The following is a 26,031-nucleotide window of genomic DNA, read 5'->3' as shown; positions in this document are numbered from 1 at the left end:
AGACTATACACAGCCAACTTTTGCTTATTTGATACATCCCAGGACAGGAATGGCTTGAGTAATTTAAACCTGCTAATAGTGATAAACATACAAAGCCCTTCATATCAATCCCTTCTCTCTACCCACACTTCTTTCTAACTAATCCCAAAATCTTTTTCCTAGATTAACAAAATTTTAAACTGATCTTTCATTCAACATTCATTGTATATAAAATATGCACCTTTGTGTATCAAGCTTGGTCTTGACTTGCAACTTCTGACAAAGGAGAGAATAATAAGTGAAAATATTTGAATAATCCATGCCTCAAATAAAACAGAATTGATCCAATGATGCTCAAGTCTACCCAATTGCAAACTCAAAGAATTTGGCACAAATTGAAGGGTAAATAAAGTCAGGTTGTAGCCATAGCTCTAAGATGAAAGGGCTATATCTTTGATCCTGAAAATTATCTTAGGGAGCACCTGGGTGGCTCATTCGGTTAAGTGTCTGACTCTTGGTTTCCGCTCATGATCTCTGGGTCATGAGACTGAGCCCCACATTAGTCTCTGTGCTCAGCAGGGAGTCTGCTTGAGATTCTCTCCCTCTGCCCCTTCCCTCACTGGAGAGCATATACACATACATGTGCTCTCTTTCTCTCTCTTGTAAATAAATTCATCTCTTAAAAAATTATCCTAGAGAATAAGTTATGCAAATTTATACTCATGTGTTTTTTTCGTACAAAAGAGGTAACAAAAAAGAAAATTAATGGAACCTTGGCCAGACTGGAGAGAAAATAGAAGATGAGGAATGATGGTAGGGACTGGTGTACCTTTGTCTTTTGTTCTCCTCTTCATTTCCCTTAACATCTTTAAGGCTAGAAGAGAGAGCCATATTAAAGAATATCATTTTCTGTCTTCCCTGAGACTGTGGCCCACCCATGCTGGTTTTAGTAACCAGGGAAAACATTAATTTGACTGTGGTTTCTGAATGGCCAGAAAATCACAGTTAAGTTAGTCCTTTTATTTGTGTCTGAGCCTAAATGCTCTGTGTGGAAACAGTGACTCAGTGGAACTGATTCTGTGTCTTCAATTCCCTCTTAATAAATTCCCTCTGCCCCTCCCCACCCCAGCTTGTGCATGCCACTTTCTCTCTTAAAAAAAAAAAAAGAAGAAAGAAAGAAAGAAAGAAAGAAAGAAAGAAAGAAAGAAAGAAGAAAGAAACATATTTTCTTTGTACCCCAGGAGATGTGGCCCCTTTATAGACACTGGAGTAAGGGGGCAGCCTGGAGTTTATGCCAGAGTTGCTGGCATTAATGCAAAAATTAAAATGTAACCCCTCCTTTGAGGGTGCAGTGGCCCTAAGAGCTCATTTATACCATTTAAAGAAACAGTGATGAAGATAATCCTTGGAATACAGCACATTTTTTTTTATTGTCTCTTAGCAGATCTTTTCCAATAATATTGGCTCGGTTTAACACTAAGACTGTTGTTATTTAGACACTCTTGGACAAAATTTCAACAGATACTTATAAAGTTGTGGCAGGTACTTCTCAAAACTCAAGGTGCAAGCAATATCATATCTTTTTTTTAAATTTTTTATTATGTTATGTTAGTCACCATACAGTACATCCTTAGTTTTTGATGCAATGTCCCATGATTCATTGTTTGCATATAACACCCAGTGCTCCATGCAATATGTGCCCTCCTTAATACCCATTTTTCTAAATAAACTTCTCTGAGCCCCCAAGCAACAAAGCAAGAAAGCTTGTTTTAGTTCCTTCTCCTCCTTTGGGCTAGCAGGATCTGACACAATCACAAAGCCACAAAACTCAATATCCACCCACTAGAGATACATAGTCAGGTTCCATATGAGTTTGGGTCACCACCAGAGTATTTCACCTCTAGCACCAACAAGGTACAGTATTTAATGAGTTAGAGAAAAGCCCCTCCCCAAACTCATTCCCTTCCCAGTTTCCAGGAAGCTACTCCCAGAGTCAGGCCATTTTCCTCTGCTCCTTCCTCTTCTCTACATCCATCAACACTTTCCCTGTCCTGACAATCCAGTTTCCTAATGGATCTAGCCGGAAGTTACAATATGGGAGCCTTGGGACAGAGCGTTCCAGCAGAAGCATTTTATTTGGCCTGAACAGTATTATTGTGTTTTTTAATTGAGGAAACATTTAAAAATTAGAAGATTGTGTATAAAAATCTGAATCTCTTGAAAAATTTGAAAATCTAGCAACACTGGGCCCATATCCCTACATGGCAATTCCATGTCCATGGAATATCTTCTAAAGTTACAGTGAGGGAGCTTCAACTTTATCCTATGGGCAGTAAGAAACCACTGAAAACATTTAATTGGGGAATAACAAGAAAATTTTTTTAGAGAGATCACATTGATGGTGGTGTAAAAATAGAGTAAGGGAGCAAGAATAGAAACAAAAACTGGTTAGAGGTCTACTGTATTATCTAGAGGACTGAGAATGAGGGCCTGACCTAATACAACAGAATGCAAAGAAAGGACTAAATGGCAGATACACTCAGAAAGTGAAATCAATAAGATTTAATTACAGACCAAATAAATTGAGGGATGGACAGAGAAGGAAAAATAGATGATTCCAGCTTTCAGGATGATTTAAGGTTTGGGCAGACAATGGTAGAAAGTGGTACTGTTTTTCAAGATAATAATTCAGGAGGAATATATTGTGAGTAGAGAAAAATAAAGTTTTTTTTTTATTATGAGTATATTTGAATTTGGGGTAAGTATAAGTCATCCAGGTAGAGATGTCCAGAATTCTAGAGGCTCTTCATAGATATATACAGAGATGCCTTAAGCTAATTGAAGTCAAAATACCCTGTGAAGAAATAGCAACACACACAAAGTTCAGGAGAGAGCCCAAAGGTAGAGTTATAGTTTGGGGAGTCATCAGCCTATAAAAAGATGATTGAAGTCATTGGAGCAGGTAAGATTGCCCAGAAAGAGAGAGGAAAAGGCAAAGAACAAATCCTTCAGAACACCAACATTTTAGGAGCAGTCAGACAAGGAAAACTAACAGAGAAACAGAGATGAATGTTCAGAGAAAAACAAGAACCTAAGGAGACTGGTGACATGACAATAAGGGAAGAAGGGTTTCAGAAAAGGATGTGGTTCCCAAAGTCAAATGCCACAGATAAATCAAGGGTAGTAAGCAGTGAGAAGAAACCTTTATGAAAGAGGTGTTCGGGGAAGAAATGAAAGCTGAGTGATTCACTTATGTAGTTCCCCTCAGGCACAGTCTGGCTCTCTCAGTGACAGAACTACAGGAAGATTTCCAGGCCCCTTCCCATTTACTCACCAGAAATGCGTGAGGGATTTCATCATGCTGTTGCTATGATGAAACTACTTACGAGAATTTCCTTACAAGCCATGCTAAGACACTGCCCTTAGACATTAGCTGAGGTAGAGACATAGGAAGTGACAACAGCCCTTACATAAGCTGGAGATAGCCCTTTGACCCCAGTGGAGCACTCTCTCCCACAGAATCCCCAAGGCCATGCAGCTTTGTGTTTCCCATCTGAGAACACAACCATCACACTACACTTTTAGCTGCCCCAAACACCAAAGTATACCTTCTTCCAAATTCTCCCAGTGTGAAGTATCTTCAATACTTCAAATGTAGTCACCCCTTGATAAATTATACCTAGCATTTGTCCCACTAGATGCTAGCCCCTACATCAATATCTTTAGCCCTTCTCTTCTTCTACATGCATAATACTTCCTCAATATCATGACCCTTACTTCTAACTAACCAAGACCCGCATCCTGCTCCCCAGAAAGTCCACTCTCCATATTAGACACACCTTTCAGTTATGTCCCATGGGATTCTGAATACAACATAAAGATAAGCATACAAGGAATGAGCATCCTTATAATACCATCTTATGCCCTTTAGGTCTGGAGAGACAATGTAATACAGTTAATTAAGTATTGTATTAGATTACTTATTAGGAGACCAAGTTCAATGCTAGCTCTGGCATAGCTTTATTAATTTCTTTGCAATTGTAAAAGCACTACATAAACATGTGATACTACAGCTGATATTTATAAGCTGTGATGAAATGTTGGGAAGTTCCAGGATAGATGTGAATATAATTAAGTGGTCTTGCCCTGTTCAGACAGTTGAAGATACTTAAAGGAAGATGTCCATCTGAATTGGAGGCAAGATATAGATCATTCAAAATAGTGGCTAACAAAAGTTTACTTAACTTTGAAAAGCATATCAGGAAGACAAATCTTTTAGAAAGCTAAAAAAAAAATCATAGAATGGATCCCAAAGTCACAAGTAACTATTTTCATTTTCTGAATTACTGTGAATAATTGAAATTTGGCTATATTGTACAAATTGCTTGATAATTCATTTACTATAATGTTAAAAGTTGAGATGCCATGACTCAAGTGTTACGACCTTCTCTTCTGTTTGGCTCTGAAAGGCTTTTTATGAATTTCCAAGTAGGAAATTTAATTTTTTATTTGAGACCTTTTCTTTGACTAAATGAATGAGAATTACTAAATAGGTGATTAAGTCTTTTACTTTAACTGATTTAATTTGTATTTGTATTATGTTAGTTCCTAAAATTGCAGTATAACACACTAACATTTGACAAGGGAGCCAAGAATACTCAAAGAAGAAATGATAGTCTCTTCAATAAATGGTACTGGGAAAACTGGACATTCACATGTAAAAGAACTCACAAAAACTAACCTGAAATGGATTAAAGACTTAAATATAAGACCTGAAACCATGAAACTCCTAGAAGAAAATATAGGGGAAAAAGCTCTTTAACATGAATCAGTTATTTTTAGTATCAATAAACTCTAGAGACTATAGCCATCTTTCTAAAATTATTAAAAGTGCTTTCTAGATAAGTAAAGAAGATCATAGATCTCATATGACCATAAAAGTCCCCTCAGGCAAAGACTGATACGTGTTGGATGTAGATCCACACTCCCTTATATAGGATTCTGAAAACCAAAATGTTTCTAAAGACCTAAAATTTTTCATAACTCATTTGGTAAATATGATCTGAACTTATATGACAGCTAAATCTTGACCTGAACCAACATGAGGTGTTTATTTCACTTTATGTAAATTTTCCTATATTTCACTATAAAATCATTAATTAATTTTTGATTATGTGAGTACTGCCCTACTCCCTGCTGGGAGTACCACATATATATAGTATATACGCTATATGACAATTCTAAATTCTAAAAAACTGTGAATTTTGAAACACAAATGACCACAAGTTTTCTGATAAGGTACTACAGACCTTTTTTTTTTTTTTTAGCAAATAGATGTATTTTTTAAAAGATTTTATTTATTTATTTGTCAGAGAGAGCACACAAACAGGGAGAGAAGTAGGCTCCCCGCTGAGCAAGGAGCCTGATGCAGGACTCAACCCCCAGGATCATGACCTGAGCCAAAGGCAGATGCTTAACCAACTGAGCCACCCAGGTGACCCAATACTGTAGACCTTTAGTGGCTTTCTTGGTCTGCTATGTTCAGGGTTTATAAAAGGATAAAAATGGATGGAATAAAACAGTATCAAATTTTTCAATTGTTTAGAATCCCAACAGAAAGCTGAAGAAGTTTGCCAGAGGTACTTTACGCAGCTGCGCTCTGGTCTTATCATAGAAAAGACAGCCTGTTATTTTAGGAAAGAAATCACCAAAAGGCATTCACCAAGAACAGGTAAGGGGAAACTACATTTCCTGGTAATTATTCAATATAGTAATGGGCTTCTATTTGCCTTTATTTACCACATCTTGGATGTATAATTTCTTCCCTTGCACAGATTTTCCTTCTGAAAAAAAGTAAGGATGCTGAACTATTTTCTAGCCATTTCCAAAAGGATGTATAAAGAATTTTTATAGCATGGGAGAAATGGTTATGTTATAATATTATGTGAAAACAGAGGATATAAAATTATAAACATATTTACAGTATTTTTAAGTGGATTTTTTTTTTCATTTAAAGGAATTAAAGTAAAATGTTAATAGCAGATTTTTTTTTTTTTGGTGTTGAGACCATGGGTAACTAGTTTTCTTCCACGTGGGCTCCAATGGATATGCCCTACTGGGGTACAGGTGTGCCAGGAGGTATTGATCCCTCCAGACTATGGTGTGGCTAAAGCCCTGGGGTCAGTCCCAGCAAGCCTCTTTGACTGGGAATCCTCAAAGGAGGGTAAAGAGGTTTGGGCAGAGTGGGTATTGACAGTCCACTCCTACTCTCCCCCATTCTGCAGCTGGAAAGTACAAAGAGCGACATCTGGTATTCACTGCTTGTCATCAGCAGCTAAAGGAAGACTTTGCCTGTGATGTGCCTATGGTCCAGAAACGTACTAGAGAAACTAATGTTCCAAGTATCCAAGGTCTCACTGGTAATGAGGGTGTGTGGGTGTGAGGAGGGAAGTAAGACACAGGACCAGTGCCACTCTAGGAAACAGCTCCAAGGGTATGCCTACTTGTGTAACAGAAACTTCTGTCCATTTGCTGCCCACATACCCATTCAGTGGTATTCAAACTAGGTACAGAGTAGCTGTTCTAACAACGAATGTACACATTATAGTTAGCTCTCCATCATTATTTTGGAAATGCTTGTTATGGATTGGAATCCCATATACATTATTCCAGGGGAAAATATGCTATCCTTTGGGGAAAAAAAAAACCCAACCCCCCCCCCCCCAATTTCAACATTTTGACAATGAAAGAAAATTAAGAACTACTATATTTTTAAAATATAATTTCAATTCTTAAGCATTTTAAATGGTTGTTCAAATGGCTTTAAGGTGTATCACCTACTGTGCAAATAAATTCCATATTGATGGTGACCATCAAGAAGTGAAGAGATCTTTGAGAAAATTTGACAAGGAATTGCACATTGCCACTTCAAGCATAATCCTGATATAAATGTCTTAAGTTCCCAGAAGCATATTGAAGTTTTTCATTAAGTATTTTTAAATCATTTTACTTTAGAAGTTCACATGCAGACTCAATATTTAATTTTTTCTGTTTTCTATGTTACTTTTCTTAGCACAATTGTATAACATAAAGAAAACATAATGATTTTTTTCTCAAGGACCAACATAGGTAGTCCCTAATTCTACACCAGTTTATCCCAGCATGCTGTAGAAATATTCTCATTTTCTATGTGTGCTGGGACATTTTTTTTAAAAGTTGGGAACTCTGATCTAAGTGTCTCTGTTATTTAGCCAGAGGATAGAATGGTACACTTACACTCTCCAGGACTGTTGGAAGTCTCTGAACTCCACACCTTACAGATGGGTATTCATTTAACCATGTCTATCAAAATACAGTCTCCTTGTCCACAGTCCCCCTGACCATAAGAAGCAAGGAAGCAGAGGTTTCCTCAGGCAAAGTCTGTCACTTTTCCAGCTTCTTTCTCTCCACCAAATCCTCCCATAAACACAGTAACGTGACTTCCTATGGTTTTCAAGCAAGAGGCTAGCATCTCTAATCCCATTCAAGTGGAACACCTTACCCTTTGAGCTACATTATGCTTGCGCCAAAGGCTTTTATCTGTCCAATAGTGGTGGGCAAAGTGCAGCTCAAATTGGAAAGAAAAAAAAACAAAAACCTTTAAGGAAGCATATCTTTTTAATTGCTGAAAGATTGTTCATGGGAACAAGTGTTTTTGAATTTTTAATGACAATCTTTTCACTTGTTACAGAATATTCTGCTTCCCTGAGCACATACAATGATCAATCTATTACTTTCGTTTTTGAGGATGGAAGTTATGAGATCTATGTAGAAGACTTGGGAAAAGACCAAGAGAAAGGTAGAATATTTCCTTTTGTCTATAATGATACAATGAAGACTAGTAAAGTAAAAAATAAATTTGCCAAGGGCTGCCTGGGTGGCTCAGTTAGTTAAGCGTCCAACCCCTGATTTCAGCTCAGGTCATTGATCTCAGGGTCTTGAGATCAGGCTCCATATCAGGTTCTCACTAGGTGTGAAGCCTACTTAAGATTCTCTCTCTCCCTCTCCCTCTGCTCCTGCCCCTCCAGCTCCACCTCCCCCCTCAAAAAAAATAATAATTTTACCAAACCGTAAAGAGTGGATTACTTCGGACATGGCGTAGATCTCATGTTGTGTGCTAACTCCAATGCACTGGCAGCAGATGCCCAAATACCACTACGCTGGGGAGAATTTAGAAGCTTAGTCAGGGCTTATCAGGGAAAAATGCTGATATTGAGAAGTGGCGTCTGTTGTGAGAGATGGAAGGAGAGACTACACATATTTGCTATTGCTAAATTACCTACTAGATCTTTCCAGCCTTATCAACAGCACCACAGTACAACCTCAAGTAAGAGAATATACCAGTGCTATGAACAATATGTTAACTATTTTAATAATGACTGTGTTAAAGAATTCGTCAGAGCATATTCACATATTTTTGAGACCTTTCTTAAAATCACAAAAGTTTTGCTTTTATTGATATATAATAAAAAAGGATATTTTCTGATATTATGTATATGTTGAAATTGAAACCTTTTGATAAAAATTGTATCTCACCAAAGGGATTTTATGCCTTCTCTTTCAGATAAGGTGTTATTTCGTTATTATGATTCCAAATCCCCTTCACATGAAACAGGTAATTTGGCGGGCTGGGCAGCAGTAGTGCTTGAATTCTTGAATTTGGGGCAAGGACAAATCCAAAAGTACTCCATGAAAAAGGAAGGCAGTCTCAGAAAGTTCTCTTTAGCCCACACTCATTGCAAAATCTTAGATTCTTAGAGGATTTATCCCACCCATCCATTGTGCAGCTTAATAATTAGGATAAAGGTTTACATTTAAAAGAGATTCAAAAAAATAGTGGCTTAAGCTACACAAAACTTTATTCTTATCTTAGCCAGGACTAGAATAGCAGTTCTGATCAACAGGTTGTACAAGGACCCAGCTCCTTCTCGGTGGTACTGCCAACATCTACATGGTTCAAGATTGCTTGCTGCCATGAGGATGCCTAATCAGCAGGACAAAGGAAGACAGACCATGAATTCTCTTTCCATTTAAGAACAAAACCTTGAAGTTGCACCTGACACTTCCATTCACCTCATCATATTGGTCAAAACTTAGTCACATTGCTACACTTAGTTATAAGAAAACAGACTGGGAAATGTTCTGTTACATAGGGAGGGTAGTCGGATATTGGGAGACACTATCGGTGGCTTTGCATACAGACAGGGAAGCTGACACCGAGACAAATACCCAATAGAGTCACAATTCCACAATTAGAAAGCATGTAAGAAAACTAAGGAGCTTAAAATTACCCCAAATTGTCCAATGATTCTTTAGTTTCATTTGGGTACAAATACTTCTAAAAGACATGTTGATGAATGAAGCAATTATTTTACATCATATCTTGGACTCTTTTCCTAGGTGTCAAATTCATTAAATTAAAATGAGCTAAATTCTTAACTTTATAATTTACATTTTAATTATTTATTAATTTTTTTGATTTACATATTTTTAATTGCAAGGTGATGGCGTTGATGGCCAGACATTATTGGTAAACCTGAGTCCTACAAAAAACAAAGACTTTTTGCTGCATGCCAACAACAAGGAACACTCTGTGGAGGTAAGAGAAATATGCACTTAACTGTCATAATTGACTCCACTCATTTGTGCAGATTTGGGTGTGTAACATATTTCAAAGAAGAAGTTTTGTTTGTACTGTTCTATCTAAAACACAATCAGTTACTACTAATAACTTGCTTCTGGAGGAGGAAAAGGAGGGAAACAGCATGTATAGCCTTGCTACTGAAAGTCTGGTCTCTGCCAGCAGTGCACATGGGAGTTTGGTAGACATGCAGAATTTCAGGCTTCCTCACAATTGAATCAGAATCATAATTTTAACGAATCTCCAGGAGATTCATAAGTGCATTAAAGTTTGAGAAGCACTGCTATATAGAATGATCTCAAATTCTTTCTATTCAACTTTAGGAACTACTTTGTCCTTCCAAGAAGTGTTTCTTGATAAATTATAGTTTTCTTAGGCAAATGCAAAAATAATTTTACACTCCAACCCTGCTAAATGGACAGTCACGAACATTTTCATATGCCAAGATTTACAATGTTACAATGTTGTTACAAAACAATGCAAATGGCAGTATAATATTGGTCATGATGAAAATTTATAAACATCTTCAGGAACAAAGAAGCCAAAGATAGAGACCAGGAAGAAAACATATGAGTATAATACAGATTACAAATAACATAAATACAAAATTATAAATCTAACTAATATAGCCATGTAAGGTATTAACATAAACACTGTATGGTAACCAGCATCTTCCTTAACAAACATTCCTAAATGTATGTAACAGTGTTGGACATAAGAGCTGACCCCATACAGACCTCTATTACATGCCAAATACTGTGCTAAATGTTTTACAAGCAGTCTCCTTTAATTCTTACAGTAATTCTATAATAGAGATATTGTACTGGTCAAATATTACTGTAATACAAACCATCCCCAACACTTACCGGCCTAAAATAATGATCACTTTTATCATTCACGTACCTGCTGATAAGTTGTAGATTAACTGATCTAGAAAACTGATTAGACTGAAACACTGGGGTTTGAGAAGTCATGTGCACATGTCTCAGAGGTAGTACATGGCAAAAGTTGGGCACAAATCCTGAGCTGCTGCATCCAGATCCAGTCACTCTAACCTACAATGTCTCTCAACTATCAATGAATCAAATCAAATCACACACCCCGCACTTTAGCCCTCTACCCATTTCTTTCTTCTGCACCACTCCCATCCCCTACAAGTAAGCAGCCTTGCTAGAACTACTAAGTTAAAATTATTCCCCTTTAGTTTCTAACTCAGGGAGGTAAGGTTGACTTTGGACTTCCCACTCACATGCTGGTTGCTTTCTTTCTTGTTTCCTCAGCTACAAAAATGTGAAAACCAATTGCCAGACCAGGTCTTCTTCCGCCTTCATATGAAGTCTCCTAAATGTGTTTCATTTGAATGTAAGAACAATCCTGGAGTGTTTATAGGAGTAAAAGATAACCACCTTGCTCTAATTAAAGTAGGGGACCAAACTGAGCATTCGAGTGTAGAGAATACCATATTTAAGCTCTCTTAAACTTAATGTGATGAAAAGCTGTGGAACCTGGGTTGGGTAGCCCAAATAGCTACTGCAGGAGAAAGGATAAGAGATAAAGAGGCAGACAACATTGAAGGGAAATGGAATGTTTTTCTTATTATTTGTAAAATATATTTTTATAATCCTTCAGTTCAGTTTTTTATTACCCTTTGTCTCACTACATATTCAAAAGTGTGTTGTTAAAGAGACCTCAGAAGATATACAACCTGACTTTTACTTTTTTCTACTTTCAGTCCAGAAAGAGCTTCATATTTAGAGCTGAGACCTCTGAGGAGAAGCAAGGGCCTTAATTCAAGTTTCATTTTAGACAGGGATCCATTTTAAAAAGCTACATAGAGACATAATTTTCCCTAGTTCCAAACAAGTTCAAACATTAGAGTTGTTGGTGAAAAGACAATCAGATCTACTTAGACTGAACATTTCACAAATGGAATAAAACACGAAATGTGTTTGAAGATGCCCAAAACTGGGACACCTGGGTGGCTCAGTCAGTTAAGTGGATGACTTTCACTCAGGTCATGATCCCAGGGTCCTAGGATCAAGTCTCTCATCTGGCTCCTTGCTCAGCCAGGAGCCTGCTTCTCCCTCTGCCTCCCACTCCCCGTGCTTATGTGCGTGCTCTCTCTCTATCCCTCTCTAGCAAATAAATAAAAATCTTGAAAAGAAGAAGATGCCCAAAACTTCAGATACCTACATAGGTAGGCAGATAATATAAATATGAGAACAGACAAAGATAGTTGAAAAGTTAAGAAAAATAAATCCAGTATTTGTAAAGTAAATCATTTACATCTAATTGCTTCATTTTTAAAATGTGGATTTTATAAACGGAGTTAAATTTAACAAGGCATTCTTACATTAGGAAGTGAAATAAATTTTAGTTCAGACATATAATTGAAATCTTTGGGAATATCTAACTAAGTACCATGGTGAAGCCACAAGTTCTCTCATCTACTAGAGCCTAAATGGGACACAGAATTAACATTACAATATCAATTAACTGTCTATGCCTTCAGTTTGTGGTATACCATATCCTTCTGACACTATGCTCCAGGGATCTAGGACTTAATATCCATGTCACCCGGGACGAAATTTCTTCTGATCTTTTCTTCCCATGTGTAGAAGTGTTTTCCTTGTCCAGCTTCCTGATTACCCTGCTTACTATGGAGTATTTATTTGACTTTTCTTCCTCTTTCATTTCTTTTGACCAGCTGTGGTCTTGATATACATTTTGTGCCCCCTGAGCTTCATTCCATATCACCTGACCTCTGGATGCCAACATCTTTTTATACTTTGTCTACTGAATGTTGTAGAATTTCACACAAGCCTACTGATGGCAATATTTTTTATTAAACATCTTTGTGTTTTACATTACTAAGGTAGTAAAATTTATACTTAACCATATAATAAAATTTTTCAACTACTAAAGGAATAGTTTTTGCTTATTTTAAAGCCTTAAATTCTATTATAACTTTTTCATAGGCCTAACACTGACAATAAATGATAAAACTATTAACAGAATACTTATGAAGTACAACTTTTTCTGAGAGTGTAGGCTTCTTAATTTCTAATTTGTTGAGATCTGTTGGATATAATGCTGGTGGAACATAAGATTAAAAAGGCTAAGAATGACTGTGTGAGGGTAAACAACTTTAAACAACAATATATCTTTCATTACATTGTCAGTTTTATTATGGAGACAAAGATAAAAGCAGAATATACATCATTCTTTCTGAAAAACACTAAATGTTGATCATATGCATCTGTATGATATACTTAAAATGATTGTTTTTGAGTAACCAAATGTATTGATTACATTGTTTATGCTCTTGAATAAATTGCATTTTTAAAAGTATGTGAGGCCATAATGATTTAATCATAAAATGACTATTCTGAAATTTTTAAGTCAAAATAAGCATATCTTAATCCACTGATATTGGTATCTGGAGTAGGTCATTTGTCTGGTAATTCAAAACTAGGTAAGATATTCCAGAAAACGGATTGTGTCTTTTTTCTCTTTTTTTAATAATAATTTTTTATTATGTTATGTTAGTCACCATACAGTACATCCCTAGCTTTTGATGTAATGTTCCATGATTCATTACTTGTGTATAACACTCAGTGCACCATGCAATACATGCCTTCCTTACTACCCAACACTGGCCTATCCCAGGATCAGATTGTGTCTTTTTCACCTTTGTACTCCCAATGCCCATCATAGTGGCCAGCACAAAGGACTTATTCAGTGACTTTTACCTGAGATCAAACAGCCAACATACACCTGCAAAAGGAACTTCAATCCGACTTCTGACTCAGGTATCTTTCAACCTGATTATCTTAATTCTGATATTCAATTTTCCTTTTTAAAAATACTTTCCACCATCACTATGGTGAGTATTATTTGATTAAAATATACAAATGTGTGGTGGCCTTTTGCCACTTATTTTCATGTGTATTGATGGTCCTTTACACACACATTACTGGGAGGAATTTGTTCATTTCATTGTATCAGAAATAACGATTATGTCAAAACTTACTTTTCCCTCATTTTATTTATATTTGTTAGATTTTTATGTGTTTATTGGATACCTTGAAATACTATCAAGAAAATTTTATTTGAATGAGTAATGTGGCTTAGAATTGGAAAAGAAAAGTAAGAGTGAAGATTCAGGGGATTTGGAAAGAAAAATGCTAATTAGAATGCAACAGATTGATTAAAGTCTAAAAATATTGACTTAAACCCCTACATCTGCAAAACAAGTCAAAAAACAAAAACAATTTCAGCCTTTGTGCCTCATGCCAAGAAACTGCATGATAGACAGAGAAATCTTAGGCTAGGGTACTCAAGTGGGGATTGGGCCAGGCTTGTCCCAAAATTCCTTTCCCCCATCATACAATGACCTGTACAGCCCAGAAATCTTGTCCTCTAGCAGTTGCTCCTTAAACATATGCCAGATATATTGGACTTTGCTAAGTACCATGAAAGAACCAAAAACAAAACAAAACAAAAAAGCCCCAAAACCCTAAACTATGCTCCTTGTGCACATGGAATTTAAAAAACATGTACAATTTATGTATTAAAACTCCAACTCTGCAGTACACAGTTGCACAAAGGTAAGAGACATCAATGTGAGTTTCTCATCAGAGAAAGAAATAGGACTGAATACTCTATCCCCATGCCCTAGCATCTACCCTGATCGATTCATATATTCATTCTCAAGGTCATGTTAAATAGGTTCCCTCTGCAGATCCCAGGGAAAAGGGGGTCAATTCAGTTGCTCCAAATTCCCTAATAGTCAGGGTTGGGATTAAGGGGCTTAGGAATCTGGAAACAGATGCAAAAGATAAAAGTTAAAGTCAATTGGTAGAGTTAGAATCAATGAGCTGCTTCCTATTGAGATGTCAAGATGATGAAATATTTGTCTAAGTCCAATCATAGTCCCTAGCCCATAGGATACTCCCATAAAAGAATACATGAATCACTACCCAGCATATTAAAAATATGGGTTTGTCTCTTGCACTGTTAGTGGGAATGCAGACTGGTGCAACCACTCTGGAGAACAGTATGGAGGATCCTCAAAGAGCAAAAAATAGAACTACCCTATGATCCAGCATTTGCATACTAGGTATTTACCTAAAGGATACAAAAATACAGATTCAAAGGGGTACATGCATCTCAATGTTTATAGCAGCATTATCAACAACAGCCAAACTATAGAGAGAGCCTAAATGTCTGTTGGCTGATAGAGAGGGGCTGGTGTATATATACAATGGAATATCACTTAGCCATCAAGAAAATGAAATCTTACAATTTGCAATGACATAGATGGAACTGAAGTGTATTATGCTAAGTGAAATAAGTCAGAAAGACAAATACCATATGATCTCACTCATATGTGGAATTTAAGGAAGAGAACAGATGAACATATGGGAAGAGGGAAGAGAAAAAAGAGAGGGGAAAAACGATAGAGAACAAACTGAAGAGAGAGGGAGGTGTGTGGGGATGGATTAGGTAGGTAATGGATATTAAAGAGGGAACTGGGTGTTGTATGAAACGATGAATTATTGAATTAACTAACTAAAATTTAAATAAAAAACAAAGAAATTATCCTGGTTTATCAGAGTGGAGCAAATGTAATCACAAAGATCTTTTAAATGTGGGACAAGAAGGCACATCACATTATGATGTGAGAAAGACTTGCATAGCCATCACTGGCTTAGAAGATGGAAATGCACCATGAGACCAAAACTGGGGACAACAGCCTCTAGCACTTGGAAAAAGAAAAAAATGAAAAAGAAAAAATTCTTCCCTAGAAAAACATTAAAATATCTGGAATATATTCAATTATGTTTTAAAATCTCTGTAATGTTGTACTGATGAAGGAATGCACAGATCGACAAACTGAATAGAAAAACATGTAGTCTCAAATGCATGTGCAAATTTAGTATAGATAAAGGTGACATCTCAGTTAAGTATAGAAAAAGATATCTTTGTAATGGAGATATTGGGTTAATTGGATATCCATAAGGACAAAAATAAAACTGTACTCATGAATCATACTGATACTAAGAGAAACCCCAAATGAGTTAGAGATCTAAATATAAAAAGTGGAATGATGGAAGGAATCATGGTAAAACCTAATATCTGTTAGTAGTAGAAGCCTTTGCTAACTATGACTCAAATTCCAGATGCAGTTAATCAAAATATTGTTAAACTGATTATACACTTTTTAACTCAAGAGGAGTAAAATATTATATGAGAAAAATAATTGCAAGGGGCACCTGGGTGGCTCGGTCATTAAGCGTCTGCCTTCAGCTCAGGTTATGATCCCTGTGCTCTGGGATCGAACCCCGCATTGGGCTTCTTGCTCAGCGGGAAGCCTGCTTCTCCCTCTCCCACTCCCCCTTCTTGTGTTCCCTCTCTCACTGCCTCTCTGTCAAATAAATAAATTTTAAAAATCTTTTTAAAAAAGAAAAAGAAAAAGAATTGCAGTTATAACATAATAGTTAACATGTTTAATACATAGTTTCTAAAAATAGAGAAACAGTCAATAACCCTACAGAAAAAAATAGGACGAGATATGGATAAGTCATAGAAAAAAAGTGCAAATGGCACTTACTCCAATCCTACTTCTAGAAATCACTTGTAAATACACAATTTTATGTGTATACTACCCAAAGCAATCAACACATTTAATGCAATCCCTATTAAAATACCAATAGCATTTTTCACAGAACTAGAACAAACAATCCTAAAATTTGTATGGAATCACAAAAGACCCCAAATAGCCAAAGCAATCTTGAAAAAGAAAAGAAAAGCTAGAGGCATAACAATTCCAGACTTCAGGTTATATTACAAAACTGTAGTAATCAAAATAGTATGGTAATGATACAAAAATAGATACGTAGGTCAACAGAACAGAATAGAAAAATCCAGAAATAAACCCACAATTATATGGTCAATTAATCTTCGACAAAGAAGAAAGATTATCCAATGCAAAAAAGACAGTGTCTTCAAAAAATGGTGTCGGGAAAAACTAGACAGCCACATGCAAAAGAATGAAACTACTTTCTTACACCATACACAAAAATAAATTCAAAATAAAGACTTACATGTGAGACCAGATATCATAAAAATCTTAGAAGAGAGCATAAAAGTAATTTCTCTGACATTGGCCATAGCAACTTCTTTCTAGATATGTCTCCTGAGGCAAGGGAAACAAAAATAAAAATAAATTATAGGGACTACATTAAAATAAAGAGATTCTACACAGCAAAGGAAACAATCAACAAAACTAAAGGGCAACCCACGGAATGGGAAAAGATATTTGCAAATGACATGTCCGATAAAGGGTTTGTATCCAAAATATATAAAGAACTTTTCAAACTCAATACCCAAAAATCAAATAATCCAATAAAAAAATGAGCAGAAGACATGAACAAACATTTCTCCAAAGAAGACATCCAGATGCCTAACAGACACGTGAAAAGATGTTTATGATCACTTACCACCAGGGAAATATAAATCAAAACTACAATGAGACACTTTACACCTGTCAAAATAGCTAAAATCAGCAACACAAGAAACAACAGATGTTGCCAAGGATGTGGAGAACGGGGAACCCACTTGCACTGTTGGTGGGGATGCAAACTGGTGCAGCCACTCTGGAAAACAGTGTGGAGGTTCCTCAAAAAGTTAAAAACAGAACTACCCTACAAACCAGCAATCACAGTACTGGGTATTTACCCAAAGAATATAAAAACATTAATTCAAAGGGATACATACATATATTTATAACAGCATTATTTAAAATAGCCAAGATATGGAAGCAGCCCAAGTGTCCATCAATTGATAAAGAGGATGTGATACACACACACACACACACACAGACATGCACGCACACACACTGGGATATTATTCAGCCACAAAAAAGAATAAAATCATGCCATTTGCAACAACATGGATGGAGTTAGAGAGTACAATGCTAAGTGAAATATGTCAGTCAGAGGAAGACAAATACCATAAGTTTTCACTCATATGTGGAATTTAAGAAACAAAACAAATGAGCAAAGGGGGGGAGGAAGACACAAACCAAGAAACAGACTCTTAAGTATGGAGAGCAAACTGATGGTTACCAAAAAGGAGGTGGGTGGGGGGATGGGTGAAATAGGAGACAGGGAGTAAGTAGTGCATTTGCCATGATGAGCACCAGGTAATTAAAATAAAAACTTAAAAATAAAAATAAAAAATTAAAAAAATAAAGCCACATTTTTAAATGCATGAAAAGATGTATTTCAACAGAAAACTATTGAAAGAACCAATAATAGGGTTGGAAAATCCAGGGACTATCAACATGGAGCATTATACAACTGTATGAAGAATGAGGAATGAGGCACCTGGGTGGCTCAGTCAGTTAGGCATCTGACTCTTGATTTCAGCTCAGGTCATGATCTCAGGGTTAAGAGATTGAGCCCCATGTTGAGATTCTCTCTCTTCCTCTCCTTCTGCTCTCTCCCTTCCCCACTTGCATGCATACTCTATCTCTCTAAAAAGAGAGAGAGAGAAGAAAGAAACAAAGAAGCAAATAAAGAAAGAAGAAAAAAAGAACTTCAGGAAAAGAATGAAAAGGCCTTAAAAAAATAAAGAATGTATATATGTTACTATGATGTCTTCATAGGGTATGCCTTAAAATAAAAAATGGCAAGATGACAAAAACTATATGCAGTTTGCCACACAAAAAAACAAAAAAACAAAACAAAACAACAACAACAACACACAGGTTTTGGGTACCTGGCTGGCTTGGTTGGAAGAGCCTGTAACTCTTGATCTCAGGATCCTGAATTTGAGCCCCATGCTGGGTATAGAGATTATATACATACATACATATACACATACATACATATACACATACACAAACAAACAAACAAACAAATAAAAATATTTTTTAAAAAAGAACATAAGTTTGGTTTACTGATTACAGGCTGTGTAACTTCAGCAAATTACGTGGCCTCTCTCAATCTATCTTCTGTAAAATGAGGAGGTATCAAATATTGTAGTTGTTTACCTTATATCCATCACCACTATCCCTACTTTCTTACAAATAGAACCTCATTTTGTACTGGACAGCATATTCCCAACTCAAAATGTATGCTTTCCCAGAATCCCATGCAGTAGATATGGTAACCATTTGACATGGTCCTGAACAATAAAATAAGGCAAGATAAAGGGTTGAGAAAAGCTTTTCTAAAGGGGACATATTCAATTAAAATGCCCTTTTTCAGTCTTTCTCTCCCCCTTCCTCTTACCTAGACATAGATACAAGGCTGAATGTAGAACAGCCAACTTCTTACCATGAGGCAATGAGCATGTGGAGAAAGGCCAATACATTAAAAATGGTAGAAAGGAAAGACGGAGAACCCTGGTAGGGTGAGCAATACTGATGTTCTGCCCAAAGCCCCTTGGATTCCTTTATACTTATTATTTTATTACATTTCTGTATGTACACCTATATAACCACCACCACCACCACCACCATCACCACCTTCTATGCACTTTCAATATCCAGCACATGCAGCTCTTCTTGCAAGATTGGCTTTACAGTACTGATGTTGCTTTGTCATCTTGCACAGAGAGATGAAAGTTTCTGTGAGTTTGCATTCCTCCATCAACCTCACAGGGCTTTTGGAAGTCTTTGTCTTGGGTCAAACAATTCTGCCTTAAATTTGACTAAAAAATTCTCCCACAGCTTCATGCTGAAGCTACCATCCCTGCTCTGCCCAACTCCCTTAGCAGTCTTTCCTAGGAATAATTTCTTGGTAAATCACATGCTCATGAATCCTTAACTCAAGGTCTACATCTGGGGAGTCTAATGTAAGACAGCAGGTCATGTGTGACATTATTTTCTGCCATTCTAGTCTTATAATATTAACTGCAAACTTTCTTATTGAGAGATAAAAATAAACCCATGTGTGCTTAAGCTAGAGGTGGGTTTTCTGTTGAATATGGCTTAAAGCAAATTTCAACCATAGAAGAGATGATGGTAACACCTGCTTCTTAGGACATTGATAAGAATTGCAGAAAGCATTCAGTGAATGTTAGGCAAACCTGACTTAATATTAACTGAGAACAATTTTTCTTAGGTACAATTAGTACATAGAAAAACACAACCAAAGTCCTCTACAACTCTTTTTTAAGATTTATTTATTCATCTGAGAGAGAGAGGGAGAGCACACACGCACGAGTGGGAAGGGCAGAGGAAGAGGGAGAGAGAATTTCAAGCAGAATCCACATTTGAATGAAGCCCGCCACAGGGCATGATCTCATGACCCTGAGATCAGGACCTGAGCTGAAACCAAGAATCAGATGCTCAACCAACTGTGCTACCCAAGTGCTCCCTTCTACAACTTTAATAGAAGTTACCCTGTAAGAGATAAAGTGGGAGAAAATCAGAATTAATGAGATCTGACAGGTATAGAAGTAATCCACCAACTTCATAGGTGTTTATTTTATTTTACTTCTTAACCTACAAGTTACATATAGTCTTTCATATGCTTAAAATACTACATTACAAATAAAAAAATTTAATAGTAAAAATGAAAAGACCCATATTTCTTCAAAAGATAATTGGATAAAAGTACAGATGTTCCAGGATATAGGAATGGGATAACTAAAAAAAATTATATAATAATTCATTAATATTATGTAGGTCAGAAAAATAATAGAGAAATCAATGAAACTAAAAGCCAGATATCAGAGAAACAATAATAAACTTGATAAGCTTTTAGCCACGCTGATTAGGAAAACAAAAAGAAATAACACAAATTACCAATATCAATAATAAAAAAGTTGGCATTACTATAGTTTCTAAAGATATTTAAAAGGGTGAAAAGAAGAATACTATGGACAATACTTCAGTAATTTTAGCAAAAAAAGAGAAATTCCTTAAAAGGCAACAAATATTAAGACTCGCTCAAGAAGCAACAGATAATATGAATAGCTCTATATTCATTTTGAAAAGTGAATTTGTAGTTTAAGATCATCTCATAAAAAGAAACTCCAGTCTTCACTGGTGAATTCTTTCAAACACTTAAGGAAGAAGTATGAATTATAAACAAACTCTATCAAAAAAATGAAGAGAAGAAAATTCAATTGAACTTATTTTATGAGGCAAGCATTACACTGATATCAAAACCAAAGACATTACAAGAAAAGAAAAATACACATCAATATTTTTCATTACCATAGACACAAGAATTCAAAAACCTAAATGCTAAAATTTTAATCAAACCCACAAATATAAAAGGTAGATATATAATATATGTATAAGGATATGTATATTAAAGGAATATAAAAATACATAATGATCAAGTGGGGTTCATCCCAGGAATTCAAGTTTGGTTTAATACTCAAAAATCAATTAATGTAATTTACTATTTTAACAAGCTAAAATAGAAAAACTGTATGATCATCTCAATAGATACAGAAAAAGCAGTTGACAAAATCTAATATCCATCCCTGATAAAAACAGCAATAAACTAATAATAGAAGGGAACTTCCTCAGCCTGATAAAGGCCATAGACCAAAGCAACCTTACAGCTATAATTAATAGCAGCATATTATTAATAGCCTAAGTCTAAATAGAAGATTGATTAAGATCAAGAATGAAAGGACCTCAGTCTCACTACTTCTACCCAGAATTTTACTAGAGGTACTAGTCATTGCAATAAGACAATACAAAGAAATAATAATCCATATTGGAAAAGAAAAAGTAGGGTGCTAAATGAGAAAACACGCAGCCAAGAATACTTTATCTAGCTAGGATGCCATTCAAAACAGAATGAGTGATAAAAAGCTTCCAGGACAAACAGAACTAAAAGAATTTGTGATCACCAAACCAGCGCTACAAGAAATAGTAAAAGGGGTCCTCTCAGCAAAGAAAGAGTCCAAAAGTAACATTGACCAGAAAGGAACAGAGACAATATACAGTAACAGTTACTTTACAGGCAATACAATGGCACTAAATTCATATCTTTCAATAGTTATTCTGAATGTAAATGGGCTAAATGCCCTAGTCAAAAGACACAGGGTATCAGATTGGATAAAAAACAAGACCCATCAATATGCTGTCTGCAAGAGACTCATTTTAGACCCAAAGACACCTCTAGATTTAAAGTGAGGGGATGGAAAATCATTTACCATGCTAATGGACATCAAAAGAAAGCTGAGGTGGCAATCCTTATACCAAACAAATTGGATTTTTAAAAAAGACTATAATAAGAGATGAGGAAGGACACTATATCATACTTAAAGGGTCTATCCAACAAGAAGATCTAACAGTTGTAAATATTTATGTTATCCCCTAACATGGGAGCAGCTAATTATAAAAGCCAATTAATAACAAAATCAAAGAAACACATCAACAATAATAAGATAATAGAAGGGGACTTTAACACTCTCCTCACTGCAATGGACAGAGCATCTACACAGAAGATCAACAAAGAAATATGGCTTTAAATGACACACAGAACCTGAAGGACTTCACAGATATATTCAGAACATTCCATCCCAAAGCAACAGAACATACATTCTTCTCAAGTGCACATGGAACATTCTCCAGAATAGATCACGTCCTGGGTCACAAATCAGGTCTCAACCAGTACCAGATGATTGGAATCACTCCCTGCATATTTTTGGACCAAAATGCTTTGAAACTGGAATTCAATCACAAGAGGAAAGTTGGAAAGAACTCAAATACATGGAGGCTAAAGAGCATCCTACTAAAGAATGAATGGGTCAACCAGGAAACTAAAGAAGAATTTTAAAAACTGGTGGAAACAAATGAAAAGGAAAACACAACTGTTCAAAATCACTGGGATGCAGAAAAGGAGGTCCTAAGAGGAAAATATAAGCACTACAAGCCTTTCTCAAGAAAGAAAAAAGGCCTCAAATACGCAACCTAGCCCTACACCTAAAGAAGCTGGAGAAAGAGCAGCAAATAAAACCTAAACCCAGGAAGAGAAGAGAAATAATAAAGATTAGAACAGAAATCAATGAAATAGAAACCCAAATAAGAGTAGAACAGCTTAAAGAAACGAACACCAAAGAAATACAGATTATAAGAACATATTATGAGCAACTATATGCCAACAAATTAGACAATCTGGAAGAATTGGATACATTTCTAGGAACGTATAAACAACCAAAACTGAAACAGGAAGAAATAAAAAAGCTGAACAGACCATAACCAGCAAGGAAATTAAAGCAGTAATCAAAAGTTTCCCAACAAACAAGAGTCCAGGGCCAGATGGCTACCCAAGGAAATTCTACCAAACATTTAAAGAAGAATTAATACCTATTCTTCTAAAGCTGTTTCAAAAAATCAAAATGGAAAGAAAACTTTCAAACTCATTCTATGAGGCCAGCATTATCTTGATCCCAAAACCAGACAAAGACCCCACCAAAAAGGACAATTACAGGCCAATATCCCTAATGAACATGGATGTAAAAATTCTCACCAAGATACTAGCCAATAGGATCCAACAGTACATAAAAAGGATTATTCACCATGACCAAGTGGGACTAATTCCTGAGCTGCAAGGGTGGTTCAACATCCACAAATCAATCAATGTGATACACTACATAAAAGACAGGACAAGAACCATACGATCCCCTCAACAGATGCAGAAAAATCATTTGGCAAAATACATTATCCTTTCTTGATTAAAACTCTCCACAGTGTAGGGATAGAGGGTACAAACTTCAATATCATAAAAGCCATCTATTAAAAACCCACAGCGAATATCATTCTCAATGAGGAAGAGCTGAGAGCTTTTACCCTAAGGTCAGCAGCATGGCAGGGATATCCACTATCACCACTGCTGTTCAACATAGTACTAGAAGCTAGCTGCAGCAATCAGCCAACAAAAAGAAATAAAAGGCATCCAAATCAGGAAAGAAGAAATCAAACTCTTACTCTTCATAGATGACATGATACTGTATGTGGAAAACCCAAAAGACTCCACAAAAAAATTGCTAGAACTCATATAATAATTCACCAACGTGCAGGATATAAAATCAGTGCACAGAAATCAGTTGCATTTCTATACACTAACAATGAGACAGAAGAAAGAGAAATTAGGGAGTTGATGTCATTTACAACTGCACCAAAAACCATAAGATACCTAGGAATAAACCTAACCAAAGAGGCAAAGTATCTGTTCTCTGAAAACTATATAATACTCACGAAAGAAATTAGGAAGACAAAGAAATGTAAAAACATTCCATGCACATGGATAGGAAGAACAAATATTGTTAAAATGCCTATGCTACCAAGAGCAATCTATGCTTTCAATGTAATCCCTATCAAAATACCACCAACTTTTCTTCATAGGACTGGAACAAATAATCCTAAAATTTGTATGGAACCAGAAAAGTTCCCGAATAGTCAGACAAATGTTGAAAAAGAAAAGCAAAGCTAGTGGCATCACAATTCCGGACTTCAAACTCTATTACAAAGCTGCAATCATCAAGACAGTGTGGTACTTGCACAAAAACAGATACATAGATCAATGGAACAGAATAGAGACTCCAGAAATGGATCCTCAACTCTATGGTCAACTAATCTTTGACAAAGAAGGAAAGAATATCCAATGGAAAAAATATAGTCTTTTCAACAATTGGTGTTGAGAAAATTGGGCAGCCAAATGCAGAAGAATGAAACTGGACCTTACACCATACAAAAAAATAGACGCAAAATGGATAGAAGACATAAATGTGAGAAAGGAATCTGACAAAATCCTAAAGAACACAGGCGGTAACCTCTATGACCTCGGGCACAGCAACTGCTTGCTAGACATGTCTCCAAAGGCAAAGGAAACAAAAGCAAAAATGAAGAAGTATTGGGACTTCATCAAGATAGAAGGCTTTTGTACAGCAAAGGAAATAGTCAACAAAACCAAAAGACAACCAACAGAATGGGAGAAGATATTTGCAAATGACACATCAGATAAAGAGCTACTACCCAAAATCTATAAAGAACTTGTCAAACTCTATACCCAAAGAACAAATAATCTAATCAAGAAATGTGCAGAAGACAAGAACAGACAGTTCTCCACAGAAGACGTCCAAATGGCCAACAGATGCACGAAAAAATGCTCCACGTTACTTGTCATCAGGGAAATACAAATCAAAACCACAATGAGATACCAACTCACACCAGTCAGAATGGCTAAACTTAAAAAGACAGGAAACAACAGATGTTGGTGAGGATGTGGACAAAGGGGAACCCTCCTACACTCTTGGTGGGAATGCAAGCTGGTGCAGCCGCTCTGGAAAACAGTATGGAGTTTCCTCAAAAAGTTGAAAATAGAGCTACCCAATGACCCAGCAATTGCACTACTAGGGATTTACCCCAAAGATACAAAAGTAGTGATCCAAAGGGGCACCTGCGCTTTAATATTTATAGCAGCAATGTGCACAATAGCCAAACTATGGAAAGAACCTAGATGTCCATCAACAGATGAATGGAGAAAGAAGATGTGGTATACACACGCATGCAATGGAATATTACACAGCCATCAAAAGAAGAAATCTTGCATTTGCAACGAGGTGGATGGAAATAGAGGGTATTATGCTAAGTGAAATAACTCTATCAGAGAAAGACAATTATCATATGATCTCACTGATGTATGTAATTTAAGATACAAAAGAGAGGATCATAGGGGAAGAGAGGAAAAAATGAACAAGACAAAACTAGAGAGACAAACCATAAGAACTCTTAATCATAGGAACCAAACTGAACGTTGCTGGAGGGGAGGGGTGTGGAGGGATGGGGTAACTGGGTGATGGACATTGGAGAGGATATGTGTTGCAATGAGCACTGGGTATTATATAAAACTGTTGAATCATAGACCTGTGCACCTGAAACAAATAATGCATTATATATTGATTGACTTTAAATTTAAAAAAGAAAGGCATTATATACTGAAAAAAATTATCTGTTAAATTTCTTCCTCTCCTTATCAACAAGTACATGTTGCACATAGTTTAACTCACAATTTTCTAGATCTGCCACAAAAAAAAGTTTCTTCAAAATTGTAATATGGTTACTTACTTATAAACAAAGACTGAGACAATTTTATTTATAGAAAAAAGAAAAAAGAAAAGGGAAAGAAAGAGAAAAGAAAAAAGAAAGGAAAAGAAAATCTGCTTTTCTTTAAAAGCAACATGATTAGGGTAACTGGGTGACTCAGTTGGTTACATGCTGACTCTTGATCTCAGCTCAGATCTTGATCTCAAGATCATGAGTTCAAGCCCCATGTTGGGCTCCTCACTGGGTGTGAAGCCTATTTAAAAATAAATAATTAGGAGAAGGACGA

The 26,031-nt window shown here is 36.1% G+C and overlaps 1 protein-coding gene across 4 annotated transcripts in view; it reads left to right on the top strand.

Annotated features, from left to right (window-relative positions):
• IL33 (interleukin 33) overlaps window positions 1-13,006 on the top strand; it is a 46,252-nt gene extending 33,246 nt beyond the window's left edge. For 3 of the 4 annotated variants that reach the window (XM_045780509.2, XM_087869658.1, XM_087869657.1), the window contains 6 exons: window positions 5,585-5,710; window positions 6,264-6,398; window positions 7,709-7,816; window positions 8,582-8,632; window positions 9,519-9,616; window positions 10,939-13,006. In XM_045780509.2, the coding sequence (XP_045636465.1) occupies window positions 5,585-5,710; window positions 6,264-6,398; window positions 7,709-7,816; window positions 8,582-8,632; window positions 9,519-9,616; window positions 10,939-11,136 (716 nt within the window). In that variant the 3' untranslated portion in view covers window positions 11,137-13,006. The remainder of the gene's footprint in view (window positions 1-5,584; window positions 5,711-6,263; window positions 6,399-7,708; window positions 7,817-8,581; window positions 8,633-9,518; window positions 9,617-10,938) is intronic. The other variant, XM_087869659.1, reaches the window with a different exon arrangement.
• The last annotated feature ends 13,025 nt before the right edge of the window (window positions 13,007-26,031 follow it).

Source organism: Ursus americanus, chromosome 18 (assembly GCF_024610735.1).
Source record: "Ursus americanus isolate L20-20 chromosome 18, mUrsAme1.1.p, whole genome shotgun sequence".
In the NCBI taxonomy this organism is placed as follows: domain Eukaryota; kingdom Metazoa; phylum Chordata; class Mammalia; order Carnivora; family Ursidae; genus Ursus; species Ursus americanus.
The sequence above is the reverse complement of the archived record's forward strand: the minus strand, read 5'-3'. Positions and strand labels throughout refer to the sequence as shown.